Source organism: Hypoxylon fragiforme (assembly GCF_022984875.1).
Source record: "Hypoxylon fragiforme strain CBS 206.31 chromosome Unknown GGS25scaffold_10, whole genome shotgun sequence".
Taxonomy (NCBI): Eukaryota; Fungi; Ascomycota; class Sordariomycetes; order Xylariales; family Hypoxylaceae; genus Hypoxylon; species Hypoxylon fragiforme.
The window spans coordinates 1366281-1386503 of NW_026054765.1; the positions used below are offsets into that span (position 1 = coordinate 1366281).

The 20223-nt window shown below is 46.1% G+C and overlaps 5 protein-coding genes across 5 annotated transcripts; 1 reads left to right on the forward strand and 4 right to left on the reverse strand.

Annotated features, from left to right (window-relative positions):
• Positions 1 to 159: 159 nt before the first annotated feature.
• Positions 160 to 2003, reverse strand: GGS25DRAFT_84977 (uncharacterized protein). Its single transcript, XM_049266074.1, has 2 exons — positions 1938 to 2003; positions 160 to 1603 (listed from the first exon to the last, which is right to left on the reverse strand). Exon 2 carries the CDS (start codon positions 1320 to 1322, stop codon positions 249 to 251), a length of 1074 nt encoding a protein of 357 aa, XP_049112312.1. The 5' UTR covers positions 1323 to 1603; positions 1938 to 2003; the 3' UTR covers positions 160 to 248.
• Positions 2004 to 3379: 1376 nt separating this feature from the next.
• GGS25DRAFT_84829 (uncharacterized protein) lies at positions 3380 to 5199 on the reverse strand. The gene is made up of 3 exons (XM_049266073.1): positions 4952 to 5199; positions 4721 to 4865; positions 3380 to 4658 (listed from the first exon to the last, which is right to left on the reverse strand). The coding sequence occupies exons 2-3, from the start codon at positions 4790 to 4792 to the stop codon at positions 3600 to 3602; spliced, it is 1131 nt and encodes a 376-aa protein (XP_049112313.1). The 5' UTR covers positions 4793 to 4865; positions 4952 to 5199; the 3' UTR covers positions 3380 to 3599.
• Positions 5200 to 14353: 9154 nt separating this feature from the next.
• On the reverse strand, positions 14354 to 15061 carry GGS25DRAFT_526286 (uncharacterized protein; the record flags this gene model as incomplete). The annotated part of the gene is made up of 1 exon (XM_049264955.1): positions 14354 to 15061. One exon carries the CDS (start codon positions 15059 to 15061, stop codon positions 14354 to 14356), a length of 708 nt encoding a protein of 235 aa, XP_049112314.1.
• A 211-nt stretch (positions 15062 to 15272) lies between these two features.
• On the reverse strand, positions 15273 to 17699 carry GGS25DRAFT_85518 (ARM repeat-containing protein). Its single transcript, XM_049266075.1, has one exon. The coding sequence runs from the start codon at positions 17624 to 17626 to the stop codon at positions 15485 to 15487; it is 2142 nt and encodes a 713-aa protein (XP_049112315.1). The 5' UTR covers positions 17627 to 17699; the 3' UTR covers positions 15273 to 15484.
• Positions 17700 to 18029: 330 nt separating this feature from the next.
• Positions 18030 to 20173, forward strand: GGS25DRAFT_85528 (cytochrome P450). Its single transcript, XM_049266076.1, has 2 exons — positions 18030 to 18466; positions 18526 to 20173. The coding sequence occupies exons 1-2, from the start codon at positions 18332 to 18334 to the stop codon at positions 20056 to 20058; spliced, it is 1668 nt and encodes a 555-aa protein (XP_049112316.1). The 5' UTR covers positions 18030 to 18331; the 3' UTR covers positions 20059 to 20173.
• Positions 20174 to 20223: the final 50 nt, after the last annotated feature.

A 20223-nucleotide genomic window follows, 5' to 3' on the forward strand; every position in this document is an offset into this window, starting at 1 on the left:
CTTTTTTATTCCTTCGCTTTATTTTGGTATTTCTTTTTTCTCGAGATCAAGATCGATTCATTCCATTTGATGGCCCCTGTTAAATTTGTAGCTATCAAGTGCAGGTTACATACAGAGCATGTGAAAAGCTTCATAATGACAATTTATAACATAATTCTTTGCTCTTGATCGTTGCATACGTAACTTTTATCTCCCAATATACCAAATCAGGTAGGTGAGTTTCTATTTAGTAGGCAGATCCCAATTCATCACAAATCTCTCATCCATCGGAATCGGCCCTCCATAGCTCTCTTTGCAACACCAATCTCACTGGCAGCCTCAAATCCGTGAGACACGCCCGGAAACAGATGAAATTCTACCTCCACATCCGCCTCGGCCAGCCTAGCCGCGAAGAACGCACACTCAGCCCTGAACAGATCCAACCCGCCTACGTCTATGTACGTGCTCGGCAACCCTCGCAAGTCTTTAGCCCGTCCCGGTACCGCGTAAAGAGTTGTGTGGGCCCGCTCGTCGGGGTTGCCTGCTTCCTTGCCCAGGTACGCTTCCCAGCACATCTTGATGATAGGCTGTGAAAGGGACGCGAAATTCTTCAGGCCGCTGAGCTTGGCCGCGCCAGACGGCGAGACGGTGCACCTGTCGTCTAGCATGGGGTAGATCAGAATCTGCTTCGCGATCGGCGGGTTTAGGTAGCGATCGCGGGCCGCGAGCGACACGGACGCGGCAAGGGTCCCGCCGGCGCTATCGCCCATGAGACCGAGCCGTGCTGGGTCGACGCCGAGCTCTGGGCCATGCTCTGAGAGCCACACTAGACCGCTGTAACAGTCCTCCATCGGGATGGGGTACATATATTCAGGCGCGAGCCGGTAGTCGACGGCGAAAATCTGCATGCCGGATTCGGCGGCCCACTGCGCAAGCCGCGGCGCGTAGATGTCCACACTCATGGCAACCATGCCGCCGCCGTGCAGGAACAGTATCGCCGGCTGTAGCGCTTCGCGGCCGCTGCTCATCTGCTCCGCCGTGGCAAACCTCTCCATCTCGATCTCCTCACCTAATCCCATGAACCTGTGCTTCGTTCGGACGATGCTCGGCTGGGGCGGGAGTTGCGCCCACGCGAACCGGGTGAATTCCTCGTTGTACCTGCGCAGCTCGTGCGGTGTCCTGCAAGGTGGCACTTGTGCCATGTCGCCGAATGGTTCCTTCCATTTTGCGTATTCGCGGTCGAACTTCAAGGTCTGCTGCGGTCCCCCTCTTGTCGTCTTGCTACCGTCGGGTTGTGGCTGATCCAGGTCCATTGCGATCGCTGGCCCTTTCCCGGGAGACATGACTTTTGGTGTTTATTCTCTTATTGTTATTTTTCTTCTAATATATCTTGATTGTATTTGTAGTCCTAGTTGTCAATGGTAGGTATGTATATATGTATATATGTGCATCGGTGCGCGATAAGTAGGTTGGTAGATACGATTGTATTGCTTGTCCCTCATTTCCTCCGATCGCACCCCAAACTGCTGCCTCTGTGAAAAAGATCCCGGTACATACATGCATGCATGCATACCTAACACAGGCAGATAGATATATGTTTTTCCAACAAATAGCCTATTATTTCCTACGCCTTGCACGCGTTAATTCGATCCCCCACTAACCTGAAAGGGGAAGCAGAAACTACCGCACATGATTACCTACCTATATGTCAGGACTATATGTAGTATAGTAGTTAGGTATCGTGATCGTATCCAGTATGTTAGAATAGACGATGCAAGGATATACTACCGGTCATAAACATCGTAATCAAAAATCATTAATATCCAACTCTTATAGTTTTTATGCTTTCAAGTGCGCTTGGATTTGGGAGGTTTGGTGAAGTCGAGTCGAGTTCGAAGCCGAGGGACGCAAAAGCTTAGGAAGAAAGATGTAGGAAGTCGGATTAGATGCGTACGTACCTAGATAATCTAGGTTAGGTAGGTAGGGAGAGCCTCGAGTAGGTGCATACATAGGTACCTACATATTAATATACTAAGAAAGACAGAAAAAAAAAGCAAAAGAAAAGAAAAGGAAAAGGAAAATTCGTAGTCGACAGAGCCCGCCCGCACCTTTGCGCATCCCTCCTGTAGTACCTAGTGTTCTGTCAAAACATACCACTACTTAGGTACGCCAAAAGGTGAAATGGTTGATCTCTCATTAAACGTCTCCGGTTTATATCAGTATATCAGATACCTACCTTCTTTCTTTCTTTCCTCCCACCGTACTGGCTGGCCGCATGGTTGTTGCGGTGTTCATTTCACACACACACGCGTTCGCACCGCGCCGATATAGGTACATAGGAATCCATCCCCTCAAAATTAAAATTCTTAACCTAGGTACGTAGGAAGTGATAGATGCTTGTGTCCCGGTTACTTACATAACTATATGTTTTAGCTTCGGTAGGTAAGGGGGGTGGGGTGGCGAGGCTTGCGATGTTCGTGAAGCCAGTCACATTTTCAGCCTCAACTTTGGAAATAAGGCTGACATATCTGTTTACCACGTGCATAGACAATGTGGCCTGACGTGTGAGACAGCATCAAGATCGAGTGGGCTATGAGTCTGTACAACATCCTTAGAAGGAAACTGCCCAGGTGTGCTTGTGTCCCCTTGAGCAGTATCGATACCTGCAAATATTGAATACCAAGTTTACTTCGTTAGGCAGGTGACAAAGGGCACACACGCACATTCATGTCACATACTGAATAAAATTGAGTACCGGGAGACATCTCAAGTTAGACACAGCAAATAGCAGTCTTTTCCCGATTTTTTTATTATTTGTTTAGGTGTACCCCTTTTCGATAAATCCCAAGACTATTGTCAGGCTGATCGAAAAAGGTACCGTGATTAATTCCCCTATTTCCTTCGTGAATTTCTACCACTCATGTTCCCTTGAATTCCTTTTTTCAAGTCTTTATTTTAGCGTATTGTGACACTATGTTGGGATTTGTTTTTCGGATAAGACGACTCAGTCTTTCCAAGTTGTTGAAGTTGGAGGGAGATATATTCTGTAGCACACAAAGTGGTGTTAGAAACTCTCCCCGGGGCTTTCCAGAGTCCCATGAAAGGCTACTCGGAGGTGCTGCCCTAGCTTCTGATAAAGCACACATGGATGCGTATTATTGCGTCCCGGTGCGTAAATGAATGGTGCGTATGTATGTCAAGTCATAAACCATAGCCCCTCACTACACCCCCTTCCCAACCATCCCCTTCTCTTTGGTATCATCAAAAATAATTAAAAGCGATATAGTATTGGAGAACTGTCCAGACTAATCATCGCAATCGATAATTAAATAGCGTGCCGTGCCCGAAATCCCTCGGACAAAGTGAGTTGCGTCTGAAGAGAGCCGAATTGTGGTAAAACGCCAGCCCAGAAGATAAGACAAAAACCCTTGGAACGCTTTCATGCAACCCAAACCAACACCTGAGCCCTCATAGGCGCCGTGCGTGAGAAAGTCGGAGCCCTGGAATATCGGACCGATCCGCTGAAACCTTTTTAAAATGTATTCAGATGTATAATGAGACATGTACAAGCCGTATGGCTAGATATTGGCACCAGCATGGTGGGAGGTGACCAAGGCCAGTCATTGCTCGGAGCCAAAGTCGACAAAGCTCTCCCAGGCATCACCACCTGTTCCGCCAGCTGGCGTACCTAGCCGGCTATACGCGTCAGTTGGAACATCTAAGAGGCCCATTGAGTTCTCTACGGAGAAGAAATCCTCGGCTTGGCTGATACTGTCGTGGGTAGAAAATGTGTCGGTTGTTTGATCGGGGTTCATCTTGTTGTTGTCCTCGTGTGTCATGGTGTCACCTGGAAAGGGGCCGAACATTTGGTATGCAGAGGAATCGTTTCCCATGAAGTGCATTGTCATCGGGTCACTCATATCGATATTGGCCATCATCTTTACCTCGTTTGGTAGTTCGGACGTGAATGCCGATGATGATGCGGATTGCTGAGCCAGTTGGGGATCAAGGGGGAAGTTTGAAAATCCAGATGGGGCAGAATAAGGTGTGGTTTTCGTCTCAGATACATCTGCATCTGTCGTCGAAGATCCGGGTGTCAAAGCGGGTGGCGACGACATAGCAGTGATGGAGTGGGGCGTTTGGCTTCCGGTTGTAATAATAGAATCCCTCCTGTCGAATTGAGATCCCGAAGAAATAGACGGCGTTCGAGTGGCTGGTGAACTTTGGCTCGAGCTCGATGTAGACATTCGGTGCGCATAGCTGCCGTCATTGTTCATCAAAGGCGCCATGTACATGGAATTGTTTAGCTGTTGCTGATATGCCACTGCTGATGGGAACGACTCGCTGAAGAGACGGTTGACTTCATTATATCGGGCCATGGTAGCCATAGCGGCCTGTGTCGTGATATATGCATTCACGCGATGGTTCATATCGGGCGAGTTCGTTTGCAAGTGAGCGGTGAGATATTTATAGTGGCGTGGAACTTCGTCTTCCTCTTCTTCGTACATCTCTTCCTTCAGCACAATCTCCTCGCTGACCTTGAGACCTCGGCCTGTACGTCTCCGGTGGATTTCGGATGCCTGGCGAGCAGATTGCACTCTGGCCTCCAAACTTCGATCAGCGCGCCTTGATGCCGCAATGTAGGCCCTTTCCTGATTCTCTTCATGAGATCGTTCTGTCTGTATGAGGGTTAGAATATTGGTAAAATAAACCAGCATAACGGGAAACAGGCCAAACTTGCCTTTTGGGCCTTGACAGGAGGCGCATGTTCACCGGCCGGCATGGCGGAAAAATCAAAGGATCGTTTCGGCATGGATTTGATGAGTCTGTTGTATATGGTGAGGGTGATCTTGTCAATGACAAGTAGAAAATGTGGTAAACGTGCGCTGAATTCGCCGATGCGGTAACGCAGGCAATATGTTCAGCTCCAAGTAGGCTGCTCCTATATAAGTCTCTGAGAGGACACACCAACAGTGACAGATTTACAAGCTGCAGCGGGCGGGGTACCGGGCCTCGTTGGCATATGCAGCCACAAAGGCAAACGCTATATTGTAAGTTGATTGGAGTGGCTTGCAACTTCCAGCGATGATCCGTGGATGGGCAGCAATACACAGTTGACGGCGAATAGCCTGCAGGAGGTAAATTGGGTGTTGGAGTGAGTATGTGAGTTTGCTAAGTCGGCCCTTGCTCTGGGATTCCGCGTCAGGTATGTATGTATCTTAACTCTTCCTTAACACCGTCTTAGAGTGTTGTGTCGACCTTCTTTTTAGGCTGGAATGTTAATTGTTGACTTATACAAAGTCGAAGTCGTGATGATAGTAAGTATTCGATCTGAAAGCTTCTACTTTCTGTATGTATAAGAGAAGTTTGAGGGTTGTGGCTAATATGACTACCTAGTTAGGTGTTGTTCGTAACAGTATAAGAGAAACCGTAGTGAGCTTGATTGTTGTTGATAAAGGTTGAAAGGTTGATATGCGTGTGGAGAGATGTGTAGAAAGGTGTGTGTACTAGGAGGTACTGGTCAAGGTAGGTAAATGGGAATCAGGGGGAATCAAAAAAAATTAGGATATTGAAAAAGGAGAGAAAGAACAATATACATATACAGGAATGGGATTTCCCCATTTGCGGGATCGCAAAGTGATGGAAGGAAAGCTCCAGCTCCAATTGCGTAACATGGCGACCGCAACGGAAACATTCAAGTTCAATGTTGCTTCTATCAAGGTACCTACATAAGGTACATGAGGTACATGATGGAAGCCAAAGCCTTCATTGTTCGATCAAAGGATACAACAGGGATTGCCTGATGCGGGAGAATGTTCAGGTGGCGATCGATCGTGATGAGACGGTTGGAACCCAATCAGACCGTCAAAAGCCTGTGAGACGTTACAGGGATTTTACAAGGATAATACTGTCATGCCTTGATGATAGCGTTCAAAGTAGCCCCTTAAGAGGTTTAGTCTCGATAGCTGCTGGGCCTTATTCCCATAGCTCCCCATAATTTGTCTTTGTATCGCTGTACAGTACTGTAGCTCCAATGCTCCATAGGAACAGTAAGAAAGCAACCATGGGGAGCTACGTCCGCAAAGCTCTAGTTCTCTTTGACCAATTATAATAAGTAATTCTCATTTGCCAAGCTTTGGAAGCTTTTGAAGCTTCATTTTTTTTTTTTTTTTTTTTTTTAGTTTGACCATCGGGTACGTACTATGTAGTGTACGTATGCAGTACTTTGTGCTTGTAACCGTTATGGTCTTGACATGGAGTCTTGACACAAGTCTAACCACCCACAATAGATACTACATACAGTACTGAACCTACACAGGTAAACAGATGTTATTCTAATTCTATCAAATAGTTATATATACCACAATCAGTATGAGGTTTGCAATCATAGCCGGTATGGAGGAAATTCTCCAAATAGTCCAAGTACGTCAGCAACATTACACAAGCTACGTCAATGGGTAGATCTAACCGAACGTCGCCAAATGATGTAAGCCTTCGACGATCAATAGGTACGCAAACACGTTGTATTCCCAGATGCAATATGGGACCCGAGCAACGGAGGTGATTTACTTATCCTTTGGACTAGGAACACTCGAAATAGTCCCCGAACGAACATAACGGCCCAATCAGGCGCGAATAAAATTCGAGAGGATTTCCTAATATGGGCAAAATGATGTATGCGTTTAGAGGCTGAGAGGTCAACAACCCTGATTAATTTGCCACACATAACTTGAGATATTCAGCACCATGTCGTTTTTCCAACAGCGTGACAGATGCGCAACCGCTTTGCAACGAAGTTATGTAAAACGCTACAATAACGACGCAATACTTAGCTAAGCGCAACGTCAACTGACATCCACAGAATTATATGTAAATCTAAGTTGAAAACTTGTAAGTGTTCACTCAAAACACCATAAACAAGCGCCGATCTGTTTGGATAGGCAGTTTCTAAGGTTTGGTTAGTAAATTAAACCCAGCTCCGCTCCGCCCATCCGCCCATCTAGAAATAATGTCAAACTGAATGAGCCATGTGCGATAGGGTGTGAATATCACTGTACAGTACTGTGACATTTAGCTTATATGATTGGCTAGGACCTACAGTTTCTTACAGTACTAATAACACTACCTCGCACTTGGTCCATTTAACCCGACGCTATTTCTGCCAGCTCCCGCTTCCATGGGTTACTTCCGCCAACTCCACCACCGCTTTACGATGGAATAGTCCCTGTCCACCCTAAGACGTAATTAGTTAGACTTAACTGTATGATTCCTACTAGGTACATATTTTTGCTTAATGAGGCAAGAATTGATGAAGCATGAAATCAAACTACTGGGTGGTTACTTAAATCTACAACTTTTTTTTTCGTTTTATGTTTAGATATTTGAATATATTGCTCACATAATACTCAATTGTGAATGTAAATCATGCAAAATAAGTGGAAGCAAGAAACGTGGCCCCTCATCGGACCTCATTTTCATCAATGTTAAGTACCTACCTGTTACCTACCTAATATCTCATTACCGTTTCCGTTGTCATACGCGCCTTAAAGGAATTCGCATAAGATTGTGACACCCTGCTCCCGATCCACGACTGACGCATTCATTGTTACAACCGGAGCCTTTGCTACGAATCTCTTATCCAACAAGAAACCTGCTGAGAGCAGCAAGGAAACATTCGATTTTTACTTCTCCTACAGGACAGGGCTTTGTTTAGAAGCCCGTAGAAGCTCCAAGTTGAATTTCAGCCCTACGAGAGACCAATGAAGTCTCGCACGAGAAAAAAGGCATCGTGACAACGACTCCGCTAATGGCGGCAACAAGTGTATGTAAGTATGCGAGAACCGAGGTCACCGTCGGATTCATTTTCCTGGGATGGCCTTGCCAGTACTTGCCCTGTATGTACTTACCAATCGCGGTCTCATACTAGCCTCACAAGGTACAAGAGTAGGATTAAAGCCAACATTGAGCCCGTTATTAATCAGAAAACAGATTGCGCATGCACATGCGGGTGTGTGTTCCTAACCAGGGTACAGGATACAGGATACATATCTGATAGTATGGGTAGCTAGCTTGGCTCACCGTTAAGAGGGAGATTTGGGTAAGGAAGGGAAGAGGGAAGAAGAAAACCCCCCTCGATCGAAAGTGCATTTCAACGATTGCCATCATAATTTTCGATCAGTGACATCAGTCTTTGAATGCTAAGTGCGGATCCCATCTTCTATCGACCTGTTGATTGACCTGTTGACTTGAAACAGACGAACCAGAAAGGAGGAACAAAATGTCCTGTGCTTTAACCCTTTTCCTATTTGAGCAAGCTTACAGCTGTTTGGACGTGGGTTGTCTTGACTTCCCGGAACAAAAAGTCCGCAGGCTTGGGGCTCAGATAGCTTTAGATGCTACTTAGATGTCGGGCTCGGCACAGGTACTTGAGTCCTTAACAATTTTTTGAGATCTTTACCCCACTACTTCATACCCTACATGCCCTAAGTAGCACATACTGTCCATACCTACCGTTTCTAGTGTTTCTCATTGGCTCCGATTAACTAAGTTGTACTACTAGAACCTAGCTTCAATCAAGGTTTATGAGGCTTAGCATGATGTGGCGTTGTGGCTAATTTCTTCTAGCACATTTCTCGGGCCTCGACTCTTCTTATTCGGCTCTTTTCCCTCTTTGGCCCAAAAGGCCAATATACAACAACCCTGAACCTTTGACCTGACCTACGTGGTTGCGTGGCTGCGTAGCTAATCCCTCAATATGAACGAATACTTCGGCCAGATACAAGAAAAAAAGGAAGTCAAGCCTTCCGCAGAACAGACATCAGCTGATTTAAAAACAACGCTACGCAGTAGTTAGTTTGTGTTTCCCTTGCCTCTCCCCGCTGTCGATCTCCTTCCAAAATCTCAGGTATGACTCCTGACTATGGGATTTTAATCTCATTCTCTCGAATTGCCATCTACATCAACATGGTATTTATCTGCCGTACCATTTAATGCCAAGACTTTCTGATTTGTTATCGTTCTCTGCTGGAGCTCCCTCCGAGTGCTCTTTATCTTCTTCAATTATTCGATAGCAGCAAGCAATTATTGTGGTTTTATCAGTCACAAATCAATATTTCTGTTACCAAGGTAGGAAGGCGAATTTCCTTACTTGAGACAGTGCCTAAAGGTTCAACAGCGAGTCCCGCCAGGCATGAGGTGGCATATTCCTAAAAAGTCCTCGGTAATAAGGCGATCACCTGATTTTCGACCATCAAAGCAAATGCATTTCAAAGTGGTGGGTAAGCGGCACAAAGACTCAAACTACAACAGGTGTATTTTATTTGACTATATTATTGCCAAATCCATACCTACCTATATGGTAGGTACTTAGGTAGGTATGTAACAGACACGCACCTAACATGTATAGGGCTTTACTAAGAATACCTATCACGCCAACCGTCCTAGTAGACAACATTCTCAGAACACTATCTGCTAGACTTCAACCCTATTTGAACCGAGCGTGACCTACACAGGCTTCCAACTTTAGTAAACTACGTTATGAGATCCTTGGTAATATCTCTTTGGGACTTACCTCATACCGCTATCAAATCTTGCGGATATTAAGGACGTTTGTCTGGGATAGGGAAATGTGCTCACCTCCAGCTACTCCTAATGGATATTATACAGATCCCAAGTATGCGTAAGCTTATGGAAACTATGGTATCATTCGTACCTATGTCATCCCACTTTGAAGCCATATCTACCTCATATCAGAGATACCGGCTGCTCTACTGTCTAAATTAGGTTAAGACGCTTGTTGCGTACATAGTACCTAGTATGCTACAATCGTCCCAAGTCTCCTCGAACCTTGTCTTCCAAGATGTTGATATAACTAGGTACTAATCGAGTTAACGTTTCCAACAGTTTGAATTACCGAGGTATATTATCATCACAGAGTTTCGCGCGAGACCAACCCCGCCTTCTCCTAACGGCAGCAAAGGAGGTTCGATTAATCAATGGCAGCTAAGCTATCTAGTCCAGTTCTAGGCCTGGTAGAGATGGGCTTAGAGAAATATGGCGGGTATTAACGATAGAGCTTGATGGGTAAGGGCACGTGGTTATGAGCCTAGGAAAAGTAGCGCTGCTATACCCATAGCTCTCAAGGTTCTCTCAAGGTTCTCTCTCTCTCTCATGGGACCATTGATCTAACCTAGGAGTTTAGTCGTAACGTCTTAACACCGAAATTCTTCAAGCACTGCTAGACCGAAGCAACACATTACTACCCGGCATTATATACCTGCAGTAGCCCGAACTCTCTCGACTCAGTTCTACGGACGCTAAGTTCCGTTAACCTCTCAACATTTCATAGCTCTTTTGCAACTCACCTTACCTTGGTACTTTACTAAGCTATGGAATGAGCACAACATTTGAAGTTATGTACTACCTACCTCATGTAGTAGGTAAACTTGGTAAGTAGGTATACTCTTTCTTGCCAAAAATTACGAGACCTTTAGTCGCTACTCAAGCTACAAACAATATAGTCTGCTCAGACCCCCCGGTTTCATTTCGGTATCGTTATCGATCTCGACGTTAGCATCAACTTCATGAGATCGCCCTGAATAAGTCCATGGATGCTTGGTAACCTAGGTATAGATATAACATATTTTTTTAGTCTTCGAGACGGACTGCAATAGTTCGGCATTCAACATCGCCTAGCATCATGTGCCCCGACCCGTAGATTTGGTTCAGACCTGTTGCTTTATAAGCTACTTATACTAATAGGTATGTAATAATAGTATCTGTGTTCTGTGGAGCCCATGTTAGCAGCCGGCCGATCCCACGCCGTCGTTCCCCACAATGATGAATTTTGCGTTGCTAAATGTCTATCAAAGAGCATTGTGATGTTTGTTACCTCGGGTGTCCTTCGGGATTCAGGCATCATAGCTCTAATTACTAGGTAGTAGTTTCCGGCTGCAACGGAAGTGACCCTACCCGGACGTCACTCAGCCCAAACATGGCGACTACTATATCTTCATACCTAGTTGGATGACTCGCGAAGATCATTTCTCATGAACTAAGAAAGAGACGATGGCAACCCGAGGATTATTTATTCCTGGCGAGGGCCCGTTTCGAAACCATGTGCCTTTTTTCCTTAGATCGATCTATGGCATATCTAGGAACATATAATCCGGATTTAGAAATAATATGGACTTCTGCTGCTCCCCAAAGACGGGTCCGAATTTACTTTGCCTTAGCGCCCGTTGAGCGCGATGTGCGGTCAGGGTACAAAACAGCCGCATCGGATACGTGAAAATTTTACGCCTTGGATACCTACATGTACCAGGTATCGACCTAGTGAGTTGAACATCGGGAGGCGAATAATTGTGGACTATTAATTACACAGGTCACGATTTGGAATCAAATGGGTAAATTAATACGAATATACTTCGGCCTTATAACGCCCCATAACAAAAGTCATGCCCCTCCTTATAGTTAAAGGTTCTCGAGAGTTTGCGAGTAGCCACGCCACGACATCATTTCTGGATATGAGGATGGTTACATCCTACTTATGTCACTGTCCCGTGCAAGTTATAGTCCCGAGGAGTTGTCATGAGGCATCTCTAGAAATGGGGCCTCGGGGTGGCTGCCGAGGCTTCCAAGGTCGTTTGGGAAGGATACTTGGTAGGTGCCCGGATATGTGAGGTTTTCACGGGACGAGTTTACATTCTGAGAGAATGATTTATCTTAGTTTCATATTGGCAAGTGTTCTTCTTAAAAATTGTACGGCGTTGAGTTGATTCATGGATATATTCATGCGCGTCGACTACCTCAGAGCCTCAAAATTTACCCCTGAAACACTTATTCTGATGGTAAAAGCTTTATCTCTACATGCGATTCTTTTCGGCTCTTTTGTAAGGGTTTAAAATACTATTGCACAGGCCTCTTACTCATCTTTCGCTTCTAAACATGAAATGGTTCTATGAATGAAGCACTGCCCGTTGCCAGTCTTCGTCGCGTTATTAGTACACAACCCCTTTCCATTGCTGCACATTGCACACTGCACACTGCACACTGCACACTGCACACAGATACGCAGGTTACTCTTCAAGGTGAAATGACTACTCTCAATTTCTGTTGCTCTCATGCGTCCAATCGTTCGTTCAATGAACGCAATACCTAATTCTTAATCTTGTAATCTAACTTAATAACTTCTCTTAATTTCTATCGATCCTAAGCAGGCATGGAGCTAGTCTGTCTTCTGCATGAATGAATACATTAATCTCGTCCAGCTAGCCTGGAAGCATCTTGTTCTTCATCGAACGATTTCCCATCAGTCATCAGCAAGCCAGACTTTTCTTGAATTGGATTGGACTTTTCCTACAATGCTTCTTCCTCAGCGAGGCACCACCTACCTACAAGGGTCATCGACCTTGGTAGATCTCGCCCGCGACATGGCGAGTACCTACCCAGTGTAGATAGACAACTAAGTACTCGTCTTATTCTGGGTATCAGTCACTGGCTACCTTTCTCGCTTTGGTACGAAGTAACTACATTATACCCCCTCCCCCTAATTCCCATTCATCTATCTGTCTCCAGCACCCGCGGCGACATCCTGGAGTATTCGAGGACCGGCGAAGTCCTCTATTTGCTCTAAGTGATGGCTACGGCGTCGCCTCACATTGAAAGCATGGTGTTTTTTCTTTGTTTTTCTTTTTTGCTCTTCCGTATGCTGGGGTAGCTTGAGTGTTGGTTACTCTATTTTTTCTGTTTTTTAGTGCGTGTTCGCCATGTATGCTGCTGGCATCATCCATTTTGGTCTCGATCTCGGTATTCGCGACGGAGGAAACCGCAACACACAGCACAACACAGCACAACACAACACACGTGCTGTGATGTTGACATCGTCTTCGTTGAGCTGATGCGCTTGCCACCGGCCAGTGTGTGTGTGTGTGATCGGAGCTTGAGGAAGCACGCGGCGTGTTGCCACTGCTGCCGCTTGTTTGCGGGGGGGCAATTGGTCGGAAGAAAATAGCGGAAAGGGAAAGAAAGAAGCAGTGTCATGGTCGGCGATTTCTGGGTTTAGACCAGGGATAAGTCGGCGTTCTGGTTGGTGGACTTGCATAACATACCTACATACCTATGTAGAGAAAGGGGGGGGGCGACGGAAGCCCGTAATTCGAATGTGCAAGGTCCTCTAACAGCAGTTTATCGTTGGCTGAGACAAGGGCAAGTGAGCGAGTTTGCGTGTAGTTTCTGGGAAACTTGCTCGCTCCGGGTGTTTGTCTTTTGTGTTGCTGACAGAACAGAAAGCCGCTGGCTGTCGTGACGGTGAGGATATATCTATCGGTAGATGTGAGCATCGCTCGGTGTCTGGGGCGTTCAGCCGGGTCCTATTGTGAGCTGGCGAGATATATTGCCAGATAGGGTGCATTGGTGTAACGGCGATTTCGTAGGTAGGTTTTGAAGAGTGAGTTTGATTTTACACAATAAAATGGGCTGAACGTTTCGTGGGAAGAGTGGTTTATATACAAGATATGATTGCTAGGTATTTATTGCACGCCGTCCGAGAGTCCTGGAGCGGTGCAGGATCCTCACCACAGTTCACCTAGGGGTTGCGGGTGGCACTGAGATTCTTAGCTGTGTGTGTATGAAATGTGTAAATAGGGCTTTGTTGGTAAGCCTAGATAATAGTCGTAGGACTCCACAAGTAGATGGGATGAGTGTCCGGCTAACGGCTATGATCTACCTTAGGGCTGAGAGGAGGGTTTCAACGAAACTTCCAAGGCTCCCTCCCTAAGGTTGGTATGTGTGGCGCTGGTCCCTACCTGGGTAAGCAGTCGACCACAGAGCCCCCCCCCGTCATCATCCCATGCCCCTATAGTCGATTGCCCCCTCTTGTCTGTGCCTGTGCAGCTGCGTTACTGACACGAAACTAATAACTTGCTTAATGCGATGATGATCAAGAGCTTGTTCTTCCCACCGGCGAACCGCAGCCGCGCTGTAATAAGGTTGTAGTTGGATAGCCCGAAGTGTTACATGATCGCGTTGATACTCATATTCCAGGCGGCTCTACGCAACATCCAGGCCCGAGGCCCGCGGGGGACAAATGGGCTGAAGTCGCGTCTGAACTGTGGAGTATACGCAGCCTTTGGCATCAGATGATCTAGGTCTCTTTCTCGGCGAGCGGACTCAAAAGGGGGGCAAGCCGTCCTAAGGCTGATGGCTTTGGGAGAATCAGGTGTTCGTGTGCTGGTTCTGTTAACGGTCAAAAGAAATAAACGGTAACTCGTGTGAATATTTGTCGAATCTATATAAAGATAGCTTTTTGTGTCGTTAGGCTTTATCTGCTTTCTGTCCCTTAATAGCTGGCAAACGAAAGATCTGGACGCAACATTCAGCCAAAAAAGCCGCCCTCCCCGTCAGACGGGGGTGTGACAGTCACCAAGGGCACCGGAACCCGTCTCAGTCGAGGGTCAATCTTCGCCTCGTCGTCGTTGTCATCATTGACTTGGTTGAGTGGCTCGACGGGCCTGGAGTATATGAGGACTTCGGCTTCGTAGCAGTGGACGTGTAGCAGGGGACGTGGGAGTCTACCCTCAGACTGTAGAAAAGGTCGGCAGACATCGCATTCCTCAATGGGGACGTTGCCTCTTAGTAGGTCTCGTAGCACCGAAGGACCCATTCCCTTGTCATCATTGTCGTCGTTTTGCGTAGAACGATGAAAGGGGAAAGTCGATCTGCTTAGCGTATGGCCCTGAGTACCGTTGCCGACATCAGTGACGCCAGTAGGCGCGCCGCTTGCAAGCCAGCCCAGAAACAACTTCTTTTTCTTGTCCTGAGCAGCACTGATACTATGGTTTCGTATTCGTGGAGACTTGTGGTAACGTCTGAACTTATCAATGTCACTCTTAGTGTAGCGTAACTTGACGATAGCAGAACGTCGGGGCAATCGGTTTGAGGATGGTGGTGGGTAGTGCTCGCCAATCGAAGTGGCTACAGCGGCGGCGGAAGTAGAGGGGGAATGTGATTGAATTGATTTCTGTGGGTTAGGTCGATTCTCCTTTGGGAGTACGGTCATTTTGTCGTTTGGCTGACCCGCCATGTTGTCTTGAGTAATAGGGAATGGATGGAAGAAGAGGGTTTTTAGTGATAGGTTTCAGTCACCAATAGATAGGAAAGTGCTAGTAGGAAGGCCAAATACTGGGCGAGCGCGTTCGTAAAAAGCGTATGGGGATTGTATGTATGAGTTTGGTAGATCGGTGGTGTAAAGAAAGTCGAAAAGTGATTAGAGATTACCTAGGTACCTATATTTAACAGAAAAGTTCTTGCGGGAAAGTGGTGAGAAGTGCCTTAGGACCTAAGGATAAGGATTCAATAATTATAGATACCTGTAGTATATTCGTAATATTCGATAAACTACCGCGGTAAAACGACGAAGGAAGTGAAGTCTGCCTGAGGAGTGCAACTGGGTATTTTTTTTATTATACTACAAGCCTTCGCATTAACTACCCTGTTAGGTACCATATCATGAGCGACCTTCAAAGTCCCTCTTTCTCTTCTTCATGGTGTCATTGCTTTCGAATGTGCTTCCGGCGTTGTTGCCATATCCATTTTGTGGGTTATTATCCCATGTCGAATATTGTTCTGTGGATGTTTGATTTGACACAGAATCAAACTCCCTAACCCAGGAAATCCATTCCCTCCTTCTGTTCCTCCACAAATCTCCTTTCCATGCTCTCCACACACGCCTGCCTTCAAATGAATTGCGTAATTCTTGTTCATGTTGGCCGAGCTGTTCCATTATGGTTTCCTTTACATGAAAAGGGATAGATGCCTCACCCTTGGAAGGGATAGAGACAATTGAGTTTATGACCCTATTCCCATAATTGGACATAGCTAGCTGGAAACAGTGTGGTCGTAGGGCTGCAACTAGAATTTTATGAATGTTCTTTTTTCGTAATGGGGCATTTAAGGCATTGACTAGAACGTATGATGTCGGTGCCGATGAGGTTGCGAGTTGTAGGATAAGTTCCTCGGGAAGAGCGGCCAAGGAGGCTTGAATGGCGCTGGAGGGGGGCCCAGGTATGGCAAGCATGGTTGTCGTTAGTTGAGAGCCATGTGAAACCAATGCAGCTTGATTCTTAGGTAAAGGCTCCTTGTCCCTTTTGTTAGATTCAGAAGACGGCGGGATGCAAAGCTTGGGAATCAGAAACTTAGGATCTGACCCAAAAGCTTCAACCAAAGCTTTCGTCAGACTTTCCATCTCGTCTCGGGCTTGCCGTGCTTGACATCGTTCGAACAGGGTTTTGATTACATTGAACCTCGACAAGGCAACAAGTTTAGGCATTTCAGGCAAGGTCTTTTCAACAGCCGCCATCAAATCCTCCTTACTAAGCCGATTGAGAACGCGAATTGCAGGGTATGATGCAATGTCATTGCGCAGAAGACTCTGGATCCTTTCTCCGAAGACGTGTTTATAAAGAGCCTTAAATATTTTTCCGGGGCAATGGATAATGAGTGTCTCGAGTAAGCGCGAGCCGATACGATCATAAAGCATCGAATTGACAAAGTCAGAGGCAGCAGTGGTGGCATCTTTTAATGAGGCAGGAGCTTCAGGCAGAAGTCGCCATAAAAGCGTCATGTCTCCAGACTCGTCATCTGCTTTCAAGTTGAGAGTGATGTCTAGCTCTAATAAAAGCTGCAGAACAGGATTTCCGGTGGGATGTGTAGCCAACACACGGAGTTCTGTGGTACTCATACCAGCCACAGAGTCAGTGATGATCTTTTTGGCTGCTAGATTGAAAGACGTGGGGACTGCTCGAAGTTCAGAAGTCAGGTCAGTTGTGGTGTCGGAAGTCCACGGGACTGATATCTGCTCCTTCTTTTTGCTGTGGATGAGAGACTTGGTCTGTGCTTGTTCCAATGGGCGTCCGGATAGAATCATGAGAATGATTCGAAGAGTGTGAGAACCAAATTTGTCTGTGAGCAGGTAGCCAAGGTGGCCTTCGAGTTCATCTAGTGTGAGGAGGAATAGATCTTCCATGTATGGGGATGGTGTCTCGTTGGGGTCGTCCTGATCAGTGAGAGGATCATCGAGCCCTCCTCCAAGCTCTCTTGTGACAATCGGGGCAGATTGTAAGAATAGCGTCTCGCAACAATGACTTGCGAAACGATGTTGGATGAGATTTATGAAATGAGTGGCAAACTGGCCAAATAACTTCTTCTTTTGTCTCGTATTCGACATGAGGATTAGTCGTTCCATCAATCTGGAGCACGACTGGCTACATGCTAATTTGAGCTCCTTGTTCTGAGCTTCAGCAAAGACACTGGCAAGGTAGAGTTCGCGTTCTTCTTGGGAAGGGAAATCGTCAATGTCGAGTTGTTCGTCAACGGAGCGAAAGTATTCTTGTTCTTCCTCGGATAGCATGCCAAAGAACTCTCGATCGCCTGGTGGCAGGCCCCCAATTCCAGGTTGGGACTGTTCATAACCATCTTGAAAGGTAGCCTCTTGGTTGCCCGCATCATCACCATTATCATCACCACCACCTTCGGTATTGTCTAGACGTCTTCTTTTGGCATCCTTGCTTTCTTCAGCTTGTGCTTTCTCGCGGCGCTTCGTCTTTCGTTCTTCACGGATAGCTTGTCGTTTTGAACGTGGTTTCGGCATGGCAACTGTGTTGTCTGCTGTCAATCGGTGCAGATTTTGGTGGGGTGTGAGAAATCTTGGTGTTGAAAAAGATTGGCTCGTTTTTCGTTGCGCGATCTTCGAAATCTTTTTTTTGGAGCTTTGATGATAAGGCTCTTATCTTAGCGTTGTTTTCATGCAGGGTTATGGAGACATAAGCATTTAAAGCTGCAGTAGTACGATGCATGTACTATGTACTGTGTAGCATCTTGGGATAGAAATAGTACTAGGTACCTAACTATTGACTAGCTGGAGTGCTTGTAACGTGAAGTTCAATGTTGAAATTATATGTATTACCTATCAGGAACTTGTATGATGACTACTGTGATGACTACTGCGATGACTACATACCTACAAATATGTGCATATGAATTTGTATATTTATGTAAACAACTCCTAACGTAATAGGTGAATCAAGCACCCAGTCAAACACGGGTACCTAGTACATAGTAAGTAATTGTTCAATATTGAATGTTTACTAGGTATCTGTGTAACCATTAGATACTCCTGCTAGGGTAGGCCCCTAAGCTTGTCTCAGCCTTCAAGGCAGCGACTTCTTCACCCATTTCATGCAAATAAACGATAAAGATAAAGATTGAAGGGACAAAAGAAAGACAGACATTTTGACTGATATTTTATCTTTTCTAACTCTAATGTTTTCTAATTTCCATCAACTCTTTGATCCAAATGGACCTTTTTTCACTGTTATTAAACACCTGTGGTGGCCTTCTATTGGTTGCCATACTAATACCATCTCTCACTTTTTTGTCCAAGTTATGGCGTATTAGATGTCGGATGCAACATTTGCAAAAGATAGGAAAAGTGAGTATCTACCTCCCATCTCTCAGTAGTTCTTACTATGCTAACTAATATCATCGTAGCCTATGCCCGCGCATAACATCGTACTGGGCCATCTTCTTGCAGCCAAAGCTACCAGCGATGAACTTCCCCCTGGCGCTCATGGCTGTTATGTCCTTGATGGGAAAAGAGATCTACCGGCCTACTATTTTGACATATACCCCGTGACTGATCCTTTGCTTGTGATAAGGGACCCTTATATGGCCAACCAAGCTATCAACCATCCCTGGGTATCTAGTCAGAAACCTGATGGTCTTACGGAATGGTTCCACCCGATATCAGGAAATAATGGCATCAACCTTTTCACTCAAAATGGCCAGGAGTGGAAACTAGATCACAACCTATTCCTTCCCTTCTTCAATAACAGTAACCTTGATGCCAAATTGCCTACAGTTCTAAATGAGATGCTCATTTTTCGTAACATACTTCGACAAAAAGCAAAGGCCGGGAATCTCTTCCGCTTAGAGCCCCTGACACTGTCACTCATGAACGATGTCACTGGGCACATCGTGTTTAACGCCGAGCTTGCTAATCAGACGTCCAGCTCCCATCATCCCCTTTCAGATACTATGCTTCGCCAACTTGCACTGAAATTCGCCGCGAACAATGTGATGGCTAGTTTTGGTCAGCTCAATCCAGTTCGCGCTTTCAAGACGTGGAATAACAGTCGTATCTTAAACCAACATCTTCGCCTACAAATCCTTAAGCGCACAGATACATTCCGCCATGCAAAATCTCGAGACGAACAGTCGGGGTCCAGTTCGTTGCTTGACCAGGCCCTTGAGAGCTACTACTCTGAGCCTGGCCGAAATCATTCTGATCCGCTAGATCCAGATTTCATGACGATGCTATGTGCTCAGCTTCGCATGTTCTTCTTCGCCGGCTACGACTCCACTTCAAGCACAATGATCTCCTGCTGCTACATGATCTGGAAACACCCTGAAGTGCTAGCTAAGCTGCGTGCCGAGCACGATGCCGTTTTTGGCAGAAATATTGCTGCATGTCCGGGCATGATTGCCGCGAAACCGTCTATCCTCAATTCTCTTCCCTACACTCTTGCAGTAATCAAAGAAGCATTGCGACTCTTCCCTCCGGCAAATGGCATTCGAAAGAGCCACAAGGATCTCGTGCTAAAGGACCGCGATGGCAACGAGTATGCCACCGAGGGATGTCTTGTGCAGATGAACCACTATAGCATTCATCGGAATCCCAAATACTGGCCGCGCCCGACCGAATTCCTTCCCGAGCGGTTCCTCGTAGGTCCAGACGACGAGCTCTACCCCGCAAAGGGGGCATGGCGAACCTTTGAATTTGGTACTCGTAACTGTATCGGCCAAGCATTCGTTTTCAAGGAGCTGAAGGCTTTCCTGGCTATTATATGCAGAGAGTTCGACATTCAGGAGTGCTACGATGAAGTATACGCCGGGGAGAAGATAGATTTAACGAACGTCGCCCATGAGAAAGCCTACATGGTCGAACGTGGTTCTGCACATCTACGCGGCGACTTTCCGTGTAAGGTGTCGCTTAGCAACTACGTCCCTAGCGAGGCACAATGACAATGGAGTATTTAGAAGGTTATCTTCATATATACTTAGGTGGGTGTGAATAACTCATTAACAGCATTTTATTAGTCTTCATTATGACCAGCTCAGTGAATTTCAACATTGATTGCATTATATTATTCACGTCTACCTAATAACTATAGCGTATACGCGCGCTAA

Coding starts and splice junctions, on each gene's coding strand:
- GGS25DRAFT_84977 (XM_049266074.1), bottom strand. CDS start 1,322: ATGTCTCCCGGGAAAGGGCCAGCGATCGCAATGGACCTGGATCAGCCA.
- GGS25DRAFT_84829 (XM_049266073.1), bottom strand. CDS start 4,792: ATGCCGAAACGATCCTTTGATTTTTCCGCCATGCCGGCCGGTGAACAT. Junction 4,659..4,720: donor CTCCTGTCAAGGCCCAAAAG/GCAAGTTTGGCC, acceptor ACCCTCATACAG/ACAGAACGATCTCATGAAGA.
- GGS25DRAFT_85518 (XM_049266075.1), bottom strand. CDS start 17,626: ATGCCGAAACCACGTTCAAAACGACAAGCTATCCGTGAAGAACGAAAG.
- GGS25DRAFT_85528 (XM_049266076.1), top strand. CDS start 18,332: ATGGACCTTTTTTCACTGTTATTAAACACCTGTGGTGGCCTTCTATTG. Junction 18,467..18,525: donor ATTTGCAAAAGATAGGAAAA/GTGAGTATCTAC, acceptor ATATCATCGTAG/CCTATGCCCGCGCATAACAT.